Genomic DNA, 15,427 nt, shown 5'->3' on the forward strand with positions numbered 1-15,427 from the left:
ATTTTTCAAGTTTTTATTAGCCACTCCATTTTATTTCCTGCAAAGTGTCTTTTCTGTCTTCTGTCCATTCTTCTGAGATTTTAGATTCTTGTCTTTAGAGAGGAAAAGAAACTCTCCTTTTTGGATCCCTTGATGGGATTTATCCAAGGCAAAAAGCAGCAGAAACTGACTAGGGAACACTCACAACAGGATATTATATATGAAACAGCATCTGATAAAATCAACTTAATACTCTTCCTAATTTGAAACTCTTCACCATGTGTACTGGATTGAATAGTGTCCCCCCCAAAATTCACAGCCACCAGAACTTCAGAATTGACTATTTTTGGAAATAGGGTCTTTGCAGGGGCACCTGGCTGGTTCAGTTGGAAACAGGGTCTTTGCAGACGTAAATGGTTAAGATGAGGTCATACTGGTTTAGGGTGGGCCCTAAATCCAATGACTGGTGAGTCTTCCTTAGAGCACTGAAAGGGAACACAGCCCTGCTGATACCTTGATCTTTTTTTTTTTTTTTAAAGATTTTATTTATTTATTTGAGAGAGAGAGAATGAGAGACAGAGAGCACGAGAGGGAGGAGGGTCAGAGGGAGAAGCAGACTCCCTGCCGAGCAGGGAGCCCGATGCGGGACTCGATCCCGGGACTCCAGGATCATGACCCGAGCCGAAGGCAGTCGCTTAACCAACTGAGCCACCCAGGCGCCCCACCTTGATCTTGACTTCTAGCTTCCAGAACCGTGAGAGAATGAATCTGTCATCCTAAGCCACCCAGTTTGTAGGCATTTCTTACACAGCCCTAGGAACTTTATACACCATGTAAACCTCAAGAAATGTATTAAAAAGATGAAAATTTGAGATTCAAACATAGCCCTTTAAGGTTTATTTGTAACACGTGAATTCTTACTTGATAAATCCACAGGAACACATTCTACTGTGATGTTGAGCTGCCCAGGAATAATCTGCAATTTGGTCTTCTCTGGCCTAGGTGTAAAATAAGAAATATTTTATACTTAAAATTTATGATGACTGAATGCACTGGCTTCCAAATGCTTCCAAATCCAAAAATGCTCCAAAGCATTCAGTTTCTCCCATGTATGACTCACATTCATCATTTCAAGAAATTATAATTCATCTATTTTACTGATTTACTACAGTAACACACTTACTTCTTGTATTCTGAGAGCAACTTGAGAATGTCTTCATTTGAAAGCTTGCTACTGTCTTGTTTATACAAAGGAGAAAATCTCCCATCCAGATCCAGAGAACCTTGAGTATCTTTGAAAATGGGTCTAAAACGGCAATAGAATTTTTTTTTTTTAATTCTGAAGTATTGACAAATTATGACAAACTTAGTGCTGGTGTGTGTATGATGTGGTACAACCAGTTTGGAAAACTCGTTTGGTAATTTCTCATGAAATTCAACACACACTCACCCTCTGATCCTGTAAGTCCACTCCTAGGCATATTTCCACATGGCACTAAATGTTCATAGCTGACTTATTTGTTATATCCCCAAAAGGAAACAGCCCGGATATTCATCAACAAGTGAATGGATACACAGTCGTGTATTCATACAATGGAATACTACTCAGAGTGAAGGGCTGATACATACAGCAATATGGATGAATCTCAAAACCAGACTAAGCACAAGAAACCAAATGCAAGAGTACATACTGCACGATTCCATTTGTATGAAGGTCTAGAATAGAAAAAAGTCATCTGTAGTGATAACCATCAGATTGGTGGCTGACTGATGGGAGTGGGATGGCTGACTGGACAGGGGCATGAGGAAATTTTCTGAAGTGATAGAAACGGTCCAGATCTTGGTTGGCGTGGTAGTCACATGACTGGAAACATTTGTGAAAATTCACCAAGCCAGATATATAAAACACATTAATTTGAATCAAAGGTAAAGCTTTATCTCAAAGTTGATGACCATTAAGTTAGATCTTTAGGGTCGATTTATACGAAATTTACAAGAGATATGTAGAGTTTCCAAATACGAATGTGGTTGATTCCCTACCTCCCCCCTTTCCCCTTCTTCCATTTTTAAGCAGCTACTTACTGCTAAAATGGGAAGTAATGTCCAAGCTCCCAACACACTGGAAGCAGCTCTAGCCAAAAACATAATTCCCCCCTGGCAGAGCCTCTGAAGATGTGGTTCTAGGCATGAACCACTGTTCCTACTTCTAAGCATACCTCCTTTATTTTCAGTAAACAGGGGTTTAGCGTACATCTTTAAAATATCCCAGGCAAGCCTTTAGAGTGAGTTCTTGCTGTTTCTGACAGCCAAAACAATGCAGGAAGGAAAAAGGAGCCCAATTCCTCATCAGCACAGGGGTTCAGAGCCTCCACCTTTGAAGGTTTTTAAGTTAATTTTTCTACTGACCAAACAGCATCGAACAGCTCTTCCGACAGCCTGGGCAGTGGGCCGCGTGCTGCTGTGGTCTAGTGTGGGTGGAGGTCACGTGCTGTGGGTTCGGATCCCCGCTCCGCCATATGCTACGTGAAGTGGGCAAGGACTTTTTTTTTTTTTTTAATTTTATTTATTTGACAGAGAGAGAGCACAAGAAGGCGGAGCAGCAGGCAGAGGGAGATGGAGAAGCAGGCTCCCCACTGAGCAAGGAGCTTGATGCGGGGCTCAATCCCAGGACCCCGGGCTCATGACCTGAGCCGAAGGCAGACGCTTAACAACTGAGCCACCCAGGCGCCCCAAGGATTTTTTTTTTTTTTTTTTTTTTTACTAGTTCCATGCCTGAATTTCCTCATCTCCAAGGTAGGAATAACAGTACTCACCTCTCAAGAAGGTACACATTAAAGCACTTAGGCCACTGCCTTGTGGGTTAGCAGATAACTCTAAATTATCCCAACAGCAGCAACTGACTGAGCTCTCAGGCCGGAGCACCACTAAGGATGTGTCCGTTCACAAGCCATACTTCCCCTCCTCTAATGCCTAAATAGACAAACCTCCGCGACTCTCTGCCATTCACCTGACCCTGGCTTTTTTTTTTTTTTTTTTTTTTTAACCAGCCCGCAAAACAAGGCCAAGTGTGCCTTTTCATCTACCAACACACAATACATTTTGAAAGCTTTCCCCAAATGAAATGATTATAAATAGTGACAGAAGAGCTCATTAACTTAGAATCTCCTATCCTTATGCTACTCCCCAATACCCACTGAACATAATTGAATTATTCAGAACGTGGTGTCCTTTCCCGAGAAGTTCCGATGAGCTGTACGGGCTGTACCACAAACAAGCCAGTGAACCTGGACTTCAAAGGTGGGGGATAAGCAAGAAAGACAGTTTAAGTCATCACTGTATGTAGACACGCAAGAATTGGGGAAAAAAAAAGAAAGAAAAAAGAAAAGAATGTAACCTACCCTAAGAGATGAGCTAGAGATAACACGCTGCCATATACACTACCCGTGACGGGTTTCCTGCATTTGTCATCAGAAAGCAAGTCTATTAATTAATTACCCACTTGCACTTAACAACTGCATTCTTCTGCTTTCTCATTTTTAGGACGTTTTCCAGAAATATTCTAGGATAGCTTTTCGAAGCATAAACCTAGCCAACTCTGAAATAGTGGGCACACTGTACATAATTCACTACAATTTTGGGTTTTCTGGGGGCAAAAAAAAATTCCATTACTTTAGCAAATAAGCTCCGCTTTAAAATGCAATAAAATTAAGTGGTGTCAGTCAGATCAGGAACCGAGGCCAAAGCAAATTTCCCTGAAGCACCACGGATGAAGAAATGAAAGGTTCCTTGAGGCACAGCAAATTTTAAGAGAATGGATTCTCCATGGAAACCCAAACCCCAAGGTGCCGGTATTAGGAGGAGGGGCATGTGGGAGGTGATTAGGTCAGGGGGGTGGAGCCCTCGTGAATGGGATTAGTGCCCTTAGAAGAGGCCAGAGAGGGGGCTCACTTCCTTTCCTTAGCCAGCTAGCTGTCTGCAGCCTGAAAGAGGCTCCTCACCAGAACCTGGCCATGCGGGCACCCAGATCGCAAGCCTCCCAGCCCCCAGCGCTGTGAGAGAGAAATGTTTGCTGTTGGTGCCACCTGGTCCATAGCAGTTTGTTATAGCAGCCCGAGCGGACTCAGCCACATCCCAAGTGTCCCAGGACAGACCTGGCGTGTCAGAGCCCACCCGCTAAATGCTGCCGGCAAGGACAACAGCTGTGAACTTTACAGATGAGAGTGAACAGAAAGGTCAGGATTATATTTGTACAAACCTGGCAGCCCAAGCAAAGGGCATTCTGTATTGTCCAAGGCGGCTACACACTTGCTTTGCTGTCCTGTGCACCTTCTGGGCCGTCTGGGGGCAGAAATAAGGAGACACATTCGTACGTGTTCGAATGACCAGAGACTCACCATACACAATCACTTCCCCCACTTTACCAATGTAAAACATCAAAGTCCGGCAAAAGAGATAAAGAAAGAGCTCCCAATGAAAACACGACACTCGTCAGCTACCCACTTTCCAAGACTAGAGTTTTCTTTTTTCTTTTTTTTTTAATTTCTTTTTCTTTTTGTTTTTTTGATAGAGAGAGCACAAGCAGGCGGAGCAGCAGAGGGAGAGGGTGAAGCAGGCCCCCCGCTGAGCAGGGAGCCCAGGACCCCGGGATCATGACCTGAGCCGAAGGCAGACACCTAACCGACTGAGCCACTAAGATGCCCCAAGAGTTTTTTTAAGCATTCTGTGTTTTCTCATTAACAGAGCCTTCATCAAGATATCAGAAGATGGACGAAAAGAGGTGTAGGGTGTAGGGCACATTTTGTACCAACGACCTCTACTGGGAAAATTTTGAGCAGCTTTAATATGTATTTCCTTTCACACATGAGCAGGCAGACACTCATTATTCTTGGGAGAAGTTTGTTCTGAATACAGCTGACCTTTTTACTCCCAAGATAAAAGCCGAGTGACCAAGAGTCAACGCAATTAGTTTAGTTGGGCAAGGAATTGCTGTTTGCACAGGCACTAGGAGCTGACGGAAGATTAACAGCCCAGAGAGGCTAAACCGGCTGTGAAATGCTGGCTGGATGCTTGTCCCTGGGGATGCAGAATGCTAGAGGCTCTTATCTACATCACTGAGACTTTTCTCTCCCACGCAAATTAGTCACATGTCTCCTCTGCCTCTTCCGCTCAATAAACACTATTTGGACACACAACTACATGCCACCTACGACAGACTGACTCTTCATAAATACTCAGTAGCTGGACTGCTGCTCATGAACTGTGCCACACACACTTTTGCTCTCAGGGCCTCCGTTTTCTCATTTATAAAACGAGAGGAAAGGACCAGGTCACTAATTTGCACAAGTCTGGATTTCATGATCCAGAAATGTAGACGGTTAAAGGGGTCACAGACTTTTCACGGTGCCAGCCAAAGACATCCACCAGTCAAAGCAGTTGCTACCATTTCATCTGCCGACATTTCGTGAAAGACATACGGGCGTAATGTTCAAAAGGTAGGAAGAACAAAAATCCCAGCATAGAGGCCGGCCCCTCAAATTGAATACATTTAGCTGCGTGAATCGCTCATTCTCTTGTCTTTCTTTTGCTCATCCCAGACAGGAGGAAGTATGAGTGTAGACTGGCATTTGGGAACCGCGGGGCTGAACCTCCCCAGCTCTGACATTCTAGGGCTGGATGTAAGGGCTGGTAATAAAGAGTAGCTATTGCCAAGGATACGGTGTCAATGAACAGATGTGGCCTAACAGCCTTTAGCTCTTATTTTGATAAGTAAGCAGAAATCAGACTGTCGTGTAAACAGAACATAAATGAAAAGGGGGGAAAAGTCATGTTCAAACTGAAACATGCATACTCACCTAGCACCCCATATTTAGAGAATAAGGCTCTTTGGAGGGGTCATTAACAGTACCATTTAAAATTTCAGTAAAAGGCGAATTTTACATTAAGCTGAAATGTTCACAAACGAGCTCTATCGATACCTTTGCTGGGTCTGAATTTTTGATGTAGGGTTCCGCACAGTGCGTGATGTTTCCCTGGAGCACCTTTTCAATTCTTGCAACCAGAAAAATTTCAGGATGCGGATTCGTCGCTGAGAAAATTCCCTGGGGGGAAAAAATGACTTCCATTAGACATTTTTATGTGACTTCGTACATAACAGTTGCGTGGCTGACGATTCCCCAGTAGGGCGTTTAGCGTCGAATGTTGACATCTAACACAGGGTCATGTCTAGGACCCTGAGCATAGGTTTCTACGTTTCCTTTCATACGGTTCCTAAAGCTCCCAATGCTTCTTTCAAAACAGATTTTCTATTTTGTCACCAACTTCACATCTATTTGTCCCGGAGTAAAAACTGTCGCCATTACTGCTTGGCCTCCTGTTTGGCTGCGTCCGCAAGGTGCCTTTTTAGGCCTAATTAATGCAATGCGTATTGTTTGGCTTCATGGGCATGTGCTAAAATAGTGTGCGTTTCTCAAGTGGAACCAGATGTGCATTTTCAAATGTAGCTGCATGTAACTCCAGAACAATTTCCTCGCAATTAATACTAATTGCAGCTAAGAGGAAGAAAACACTTCACTACGGTTAAAGAGCGCCCGTGCTTTCAAGGTGGGGACAGAGGATCCAAAATTTGTTTTTTTCCTGCACGTGCTCCTGTTAAGGGTTACAAATGTAGATGCAACCGAAGTTGCATACGTTTTCTTTGAATGCATGTGACACCACCGTGTCATCCACTGTCTAGCTCCTCCCAAATAGACTATCTTCCAAAGAGCTGGTTAGTTGGTTCAGTCTGTTGTTTAAAGGAACACCACACCAATGAATTCGAATGGAAAAACCCATCGTTGGGATTCTACCAAGTTTTATTTTTCTACTTGGTGTATTACCAACTGTGTTAAGATCGTGTGTTCCAGTTTTCAAAACATTTCAGACACATTATCTCATCTGCTCCGGAGCGAACACTCCACGGCGTACAGGAAAGACAAGAAAACTCTGTGTGGGAGCCCAAGTAATTCCCCCCCAAGAATCCAATGGCTTGTAAGGATCCCTTGGAATGGCTGATTCACCTTTGAATTCGCAAGCAGCAAGCAGGGAAGGAAGTGGTTAAAAACTGCTCAGGGAGTTAAAATATCCTGGGTTTAAATTCTGGCTCCACCATTTATGGGTTGAGGCAAGTCCCATCCTGTGTCTACACCTCAGGTTTCTCATCTAAGAAATGGGGATGATCATAGTAATAGCTATTCCAAAGAATTCCTCTATGGATTCCATGTACAGCACGCTAGGAACACCCACTCATTACTTGAGCGGCCCAAAACACTTGCGAGGCCACAGAACCTGATTTGTGGTACTCCCAGGCGCATGCTGCTCAGGTGGGGAGATGCGCCTGGCAGCCAGCCCCTGCTGACCATGCAGCAGGTATGCTAAGCAGCGCACTTGAAGGATGCTCTCACACCTCCCGATTGTCACCTAACTGTCCTAGATGGGTTTTGTGCATTATCTTCCTTGGTCTTCAGAAAAAAAAAACCCTCGAATGCAGGCACTACGATATACCCATTTTACAGAGGAAGAAACTGAGGGCTTACAGAAGGTTACGCGGTGAACGGATAAAGGAGCTTGCAGCCAGGGCTTCCAGACTATACATTATGGCCCATGCTATGCTGCCTCTCGGCCCTGAGGCCCACGCATCCAACATCTCACACGATGAGGCCGGATGAGAACAGCAATACTGATTTTTGCCACCACTAACGTTCATGGAGCGCCTGCTGTTCTCCTTTCCCAGTACTTGGCGCATTTCCCCACACTGATGCCAGCAAGGAGTATTATAATTTTGCGAACTCTGACAATGGCTAAGAGCAAGTGCTTTCGCTTGGGTACCTGTGAGCAAACATGGCGGCCTAGTGCTGTGGCGAGTGCTTTCTGGGGACAGCACACCTTGTCAGAGCCTTACAGCTGCCCCTGCATGCAGGTACTATCGTTTCCTCCCGTTTACATACGAGGATGCTGAGGCATAGAAGCGTTCATTTTTTGAAACAACCAGGGATTGCAGTGTAAGGGGGATGCTGTCGGGTAAGGGGGACGCTGTCGGGGTTGTTCTGCCTTTTGTCCCAATCAGCTTCTAGCACTCTCCCTGTCCCCAGAACACAGAAGGGTAGCCAGAGAGCACCCGGGAATCCCCATGTGGACCGGGAGTCTGGCCCTTGTAGACAAGGCCTCTGGCCCAGCCATCCTTTTCCACCTAGGAGGCATGGATGTGGCTGCCCCCAACCTCAGGGTAACTCTTACCCACTTGACTGCCCCCTCCCTCTAAAGAAGGGGTGAGGCCCCCTCATCCCCGTCCCCAGCACTTACAGAGCCCACAGCACGGCAGGGCTTTGGGGGGAGACTCTGTACCTTTTCACCAGGCCAACAACTGTTGCCCCCCGGGGGGGATCCCCCAGAGCCACAAGGAGGCAGACCTCCAAGAGTCAGCATCTCCCCCGCAACCCCAACCCAAAGTCAATCAGGTCTGACCTTGGGAGACCTGGGGGGCCGAGCTCTGTCAGGGCAGCTGGGAAGAAAGTGACTGGTCATGGTGACTGCTTGAGGTCAGGGAGGCAAAACTACTCAATGGACCCAAGTCCCTCCTTTCCTGTGGTCACCCCATTGTCCCTCAGGAGGCCACTGGAGAGAAAGACTCCAGTGAACAGATGGGGAGGGCCTAGAATGGCCCCCAGACACCCACTGTCCACCAAACCCTGGGAGCTGCTTCTTCCTATAGATAATGCTGCCGTTCGAGCAGCCTTGCTGGAAGGGCTGGGGCCACCAGACAGCCCTTTCTGGGAACTCTGGGGAACTGGGCAGTCTCCCTCTCTCCCGGGTAGCACAGAAGCAGTACAACACAGGGGTAAACGCCTGCCCTTTGAAACCTGCTAGGCCTAGTTTCAGGTCCTGTTCCTCATCTTCTAAGTTCTGTGACCCTGGGCAAGCTACTGGACGGGTCCTGTGCCTCAATTTCCTCATCTGTAAAATGGGTATGGTAACAGTACCCACCTACTTTGCTGGGGTGTTATGAAAATAAGGGACTTGATAAAGAAGCAAGAGAAATACAGTGGCACTTAAGAAGTGCTAAACTTGGGGTGCCTGGGGGGCTCAGTCAGTGAAGCGTCTGCCTTCGGCTCAGGTCATGATCTCTGGGTCTTGGGATCAAGTCCCACGTCGGGATCCCTGCTCAGCGGGGCGTCTGCTTCTCCCTCTGCCCCTCCCCACCCCGTTCATGTGCTCTCCCTCTCTGCTCTCTCTCTCAAATAAATAAATAAAATCTTAAAAAACAAAAATAAGGAAGTGCCAAACTTGTCACTGCTGAAAAATGGACAAGCTGGGATTCGGGTTCAGATCTGCCTACATTTGGTCTCTCTCCGACACAGCACTGCTTCCTCATCCTAAACAGGAAGAAGTTGAGAAAAAAACTTCTCCAAAATAAAATGTTCAACTAGTTGAAGTAAATGACCACTTCCCGGTCTCATCAGCTGGTCCGAAAAGGTTGTAAGACAATAAAGCCATCTGAGGCCACTGCCCATTGGGTCATCTTCCCACCTCTTCCTCTGTGCTTCTCAGGCTTCTTCTCCCAAGTCCCACATCTTCTGTGCAGCCCCCTAAGTTAACTCCCACCCCCCGAACCCCCCTTGCCTTGCAAACACCTCTGCTACCATTGTGTGACAGGGTGCAGTATGTTAACTACATTCTGCCGGCCATTATTGACTGGGGTCTTTCCAACAGACCCAGGTTCCAATCCTGCCTTCACGGCTGTGGGCTGTGTAATGGTGGGCAGCTTACTTCACGCACGATCTGCCCTTTCCTCCCCTCCAAAACAGCGTAAGTACACTATTTCACAAGACTATGATGATTACATGAGACACTGATGGGAAATTCTGGCATACGGGAGATACTGAAAAAACTGTTGATTTTCTTCCCGACCTAGATTACAAGTGGGATGATGCCCACAACCACAACTTAAACTCCATGCCTTGAACGTACAGCTAAGTACACTGAAGAAATAAAGTAAATACGTCATTGGCTTAAAAGGGCTTATTTGATATGGTGCAGAAAATTTTACACATAATTCAATGGCAGGTTCTCAAATACTTTTATACTGTACTTGCTCAATCTCTTCTAGAAGCATACGCCATAGTAGTGAATGTTCACACATGTGACAAGCATAATCTATCTGAGTAACAAACTAAGAGGCGACATGGGGACGCCTGGGTGGCTCAGTAGGTTAAGCGTCTGCCTTCGGCTCAGGTCATGATCCCAGGGTCCTGGGATCGAGCCCCGCATCAGGTTCCTTGCTCAGCAGGGAGCCTGCTTCTCCCTCTGCCCCTCCCCCTGCTTGTGCTCTCTCTCTCTCTCTCTGACAAATAAAGAAATAAATAAAACTTTAAAAAAAAAAAAAGAGGCGATATAAAACTACCACAGATCCAGAGCACAAAGAGGGAAGTAACTGCACATGTAAAATCTGTACCAATGAGCATAATCCCGAGCCCAGAAAACCCCAATGCTTGGTATTTATTCTAAGGAGATAATTCAACAAGTGAGCTAACATGCATGCACAAGGATGTTCAATGCAGTGTTATTTATGATATCCCAAAATGACAAATATCCCAATTAGCTAGGTTGATGGAATACCACATTAGCCTTTAAGAATGTGAGTGACCCAGAGATACTGATATAGGATAAATGTGATATTAAATAAATACAGTAGATATAAAACAGCGTGAACAGGATCTATTTTGTATAAGAACATACATAAGATCTATGTGTTTATATAAACACAGAGATGTCTAGAAAGAGGTTGGCCAAAATGTTGACAGTTATTGTCTATGGGGGGGTGACTTTTCCTTCTTTATGCGTTTTGTATTGTTTGGGTTTTCTACATAATAATACATTTAGCTTTATAATAAAAAAAAAAGGAACCACGTTTTTATTGGGGGAAAAATAAATCTTACAACGTGAGCTGCTTTGTTCTTGTGCCTCTTTCCAGTTTCAATTCTGTGTCACAGTCTAGTTTCCTTTTAGTTGCAAAAGTTGGGAAGGAAGACCATCAATTCTGTTCTGCCTAACCTCTCGTGGCCTGCAGTGTGGTCGGAGGTCAAAATGCCAGGGATGTGTCAGGCTCCTTCTAAAGGGGCTTCTTTGCACCAGACAGGACAGAGAACGCGGCATTATGTATGTGACATAAGCCGTCCCCTCCCACTGCTCTTCAATCAGAACTCCTCGTATAAAGAGCCTTTATGCTCCATTAAAACTACCTATTCATGTGGGGTCAGCATGGACACTGCCCGCTTGCACATGAAGCTCCCCAAATTCCGGACAACATGGGAGATTAGCTCTGGGGCATCTACCACTTGGCCACTGACAGGAACGATTTTCTGGATGAATTTGATCGCCAGTGTTGGGGGGTCTGGGTGCTGTGGGAGTCTGGCAGGCCAGGAATTTGAGGAACATTGATCTAACGGCACCTCAGCCAGGGCTGTAGCCGAACAGACACACGGAACCCCTGTCCTGTACTCGAACCTTCCAAAAACACAGCCTCCAATGTGACCGTCACAAGACTTGCCCTGACGGTGAAGTTTCATTCAGACGGGCACCTTCCCTTCCCTGCCTAATTTCCTTGTCTTCCGTGAACACACTCAGAACTCCACTGTCTGGTCAGCAGCCAGGCTTCAGCTGAAGTTCTGTAAAGTTCTGTACATAGCTCCTAAATTTCTGCAAGGCGGTGCTTTTTGCTCTTGTCCTATGGGAAAATCTAATGGTATCTTAACAGATATCTGGAACTCGAGACGGCACACCAAGGCAAAAACCAAAACCCAAACCCAGCTACCTACTCCTAACGGAGCTGGGAATTAGGGATGGGGGGGCTATGGCAGGGTCCATTGTTTCTTCGAAGAAACAAGCCTTTCGGGCACCCACCGCCTTGCTCACAAGTCCGCACAGGAGCGTGGGGGTGTGCCTGCATCCGTCGGTGTGACCTACATTCCAGCTCACAAAACGCTTCCTCTGAGGCTCACATCACGGTCCCAACTGAAAATGTTACTTCGCTGGTTTCCATCCTGTCCCTCCCACTTCAGTCCCCAGAAAAACACCTGGCCACTGACCTTACAAGAGATGGGAATGCCCGGGAGAACATCGGTCTGAGCGGGTGAAAGAACCCACGGGGCTGTTCCGATTTCTCACTCGGAAGGCTAAAGGGGGGCTCGTTACCTGCTTTATGTAGCGTAACTGGGATTCAGCAATTCCATGAATGAAAGGCTCCAGGGAAGAGCTCGTCAGGTTTCCATCACCAGCCAGCTGGGCTGAAGGGCCCCACAGCATTTCCCGGACAGATGGGGGATTCAGGTCTACGTGGAAGTCGGCTGAAATCTTGCAGTTGTTCCTTACGTCGAATAAGGCGAGATTGATAAAAAAGGGTTCAACCTGGGAATGAAAACAACGACATTTGGAAGCGAAGACTTTTCGGGGGGGGGTGGGGGGGCGTGGGGGAGGGACGCCAATGACAAAATGATGTTTTGATTCCTCGAGGCTCTGCGACTGCAGTTCCTTTCTGAGTACGGCATTTAGCTAAAATGGCATTAGGGCTCATTTGCATCTATTTTGAAGGAGTGCTCTAAAATAACAGGCTATCAAATGTTAACTTTTGTCAGGTATAAATAATTCTGCAAGTTACACTTTCTTTAAAGGAGTAGAACGCAGAAGCCACATTTAAAGAACATCAATTGGTCTCTGAATAAAATGTAATTCTCCATGGGTTTACTGAAATCGCCGAAAAAAAAAAACGAATGCCGGGCGCCTGGGTGGCTCAGTTGGTTAAGCGACTGCCTTCGGCTCAGGTCATGATCCTGGAGTCCCGGGATCGAGTCCCGCATCGGGCTCCCTGCTCCGCGGGGAGCCTGCTTCTCCCTCTGACCCTCGCCCCTCTCACATGCTCTCTGTCTCTCTCATTCTCTCTGTCTCAGATAAATAAATAAAATCTTTAAAAAAAAAAAAAAACCAATGCCAATATTATCGAACAAAAATAAATCTTCCCTTTTGTTATGTTACAGCTTACTAGATTATACCTTTAATAAGAGCTAATATCAGTCAACATCAAATGACTTGACAAAAGCTTTGCCCCATCAGCACTTTCGGAAGACACGATTCCTCCCTACAGATGGCATTTGAAAGCTGGTCACAAAGAGAAATTTCGTGCCAAATGGCATAAAGATTAACCCTTTATACACAGGAAGTCTGCTAGTGCATTTTAGCTACTCTGGAAGAGAATAAATCATCACTGTGGATATTTGTCAAAGACAAAACCAGAACCAAAAAGAGGTGAGCATAAAATGCAGTCTCTTTGGTGATTTTACACTTACGGTTTCAAGTGTTTCTGAGTAACTCAAATGATCCACGATGGCTCATAATTAGAATTTTTTTCTGTGAAGAACAAAATGAATTCACCCTGGGAGAAGGAGTGAGACTAGCAGGCTGCACAGCATCTGTATCCCCGCCTGGTTTGCGGGTTCCTCACTCATTGTGATGAGCCAGTCTCACAAAAGAAGTCACATTCTCTGGCAGAATTCGCAACTTGGAGGATGGTCCAGGTTCGGGGACACATGTCCCTTTTGAATGTCAAGAGCCTACTCTATCTGCCATTTTGAATAGGTTGATATGTTCACGAATCCTCTCAGGATGAAAACATATTCATATTTTGGCAAAAGAAAGGCATGTATGAAATGCCTCCATGTCAAATTTATCATAGCACGTAGCAATGGAATTTTCATCCCGTAAATTACTTCTAGTGATAAAAAAAGCAAAGCATGTCCTTAATGCGCTGGTTTAAGGGACGTGGAAGGAAAAGTCATACATACATTTGTGGGTGGTCCTTTTGCATTGTCTCCAACTTGACCCGAGATATTGAAAGTTAAATCATGGCAGTTCACCAGGAAACGTTTATTGCACTTTTCCTCAAATGGCTTTATATCAGGTTCAATTCCTGAGAAGTCCAACCTCTACAAAACAGATGATGATAAATCATTTCCAAAAAAACAGGATTCATATTAATATAGGTCTATAAGTAATAATTGCAGAATCCTACGGTTCTCTATCCATTCTTCATTCAAACCCTTTTTTTCATTCAATAAGTCTTTCTAGAGCTCTTACACCAAGGTTCAAACACTGACAGCGAAATCCTAGAGGGAGATGATGAAACTCTGATCTAAAGCACTGGAAAAGTTACAAGTCTGTACCATGGCCTATGAAGCCTTATATGACAGGAGTCCTTACCTCCCTCAATCCTCTGACCTCATCTCCCACCACCCTTGCCTCCCCTCCACCCCCACTCTCTGTTCCAGCCACACTGGCCTCCTTGGTTATTTCTCCAACACACCAAGTACACACCCACCTCAGGGCCTTTGCATCTGCAGTTCTCGCAGACAGATGCATGGCTCACTCCCTCATTTCATTCATGTCTCCGATCCACTGGCATTTCCACAGAGACCTTCCTTAACTCCCTAAGGGGACTGCACACTCTGACAGTCTATACTCCCTTTCCTTGATTTAAGTCTTCGAACATGACTTTTCCATATGTCCTTAGTTGTTATTAGCCTTCCCCACAAAATACATGTTCCAGTATGGTAGAGACTGTGTCTTTTATGAGGCGTACGGGAGGCAAAACGGCCATGAATGGACATGAGAGGCATCAAGAATAACACGATGGTCTCTAACTTAGACAATTCGACAATTCGACTGTGGTGTCATGAACTTGGTTGCAAGATAACACGGAATGGTAGATGTGGGGGAGGAGTGGAGATGGTGAGCTCAGTTCGGGACATGTCCAGTTTGAGGTGAGATTACTAAGTGGCTGGGGAAACAGCAGAGGTCTGGGTTGGAGATCTGAATTAGGTAGGGAGTCAACAGCAGCTAGACCCTGCGGACCACCTACATTTCAACGATGAACAGAGGGAGGGGCGTCTGCTTCGAAAAGTGATAAACACTGAGCTCAGCTTCTAACAGAGCTGGGGGATGTGTCCTGACTGCCACAGAGATAATTTTTTTTTTAATTATTGGCATTTCAAAAAAAAATTTTTTTTAAGTTTTAAAAACAGATATTGGGAGTCAAGGATTCCTTTCAGCAAGGGAGGAATCTGTCCCTCCTCAAAGAAACTCCTAGAATCCTCCTCCTCAGCTCACATAGCTCAGGCAATCTGAGTTCAACCCGTTCATTCTGAGTATCTGAACAGACTTTACGTTCTGTTCACAAATGGGAGGAAAAGTATAGATTGTGGGACCACTTACTATACTTTAAGACCCGAGACAAGGCAGGCGGGAAATGATTGGGTGAATCTGAATAGAATATACCGCCAATACGGAAAACTCAAGCCAAGAAACACAAGAATCTTTCTCAACTGCCTAAGTAATTCAAGCCAAAACAGGTATTGTGCTGGAAGAG

General features: G+C 45.5%; 1 protein-coding gene across 1 annotated transcript in view; it reads right to left on the bottom strand.

Annotated features, from left to right (window-relative positions):
• Window positions 1–15,427, bottom strand: part of DOCK11 (dedicator of cytokinesis 11) — a 187,270-nt gene that overhangs the window by 98,236 nt on the left and 73,607 nt on the right. Inside the window, 6 exon segments of the mRNA XM_081808354.1 lie at window positions 901–977; window positions 1,163–1,285; window positions 4,235–4,317; window positions 5,955–6,077; window positions 12,205–12,417; window positions 13,848–13,988. Of these exon segments, the coding sequence (XP_081664480.1) occupies window positions 901–977; window positions 1,163–1,285; window positions 4,235–4,317; window positions 5,955–6,077; window positions 12,205–12,417; window positions 13,848–13,988 (760 nt within the window).

This window comes from Leptonychotes weddellii, chromosome X (assembly GCF_054177405.1).
Source record: "Leptonychotes weddellii isolate Sample4059 chromosome X, ASM5417740v2, whole genome shotgun sequence".
NCBI classification, from domain to species: Eukaryota; Metazoa; Chordata; class Mammalia; order Carnivora; family Phocidae; genus Leptonychotes; species Leptonychotes weddellii.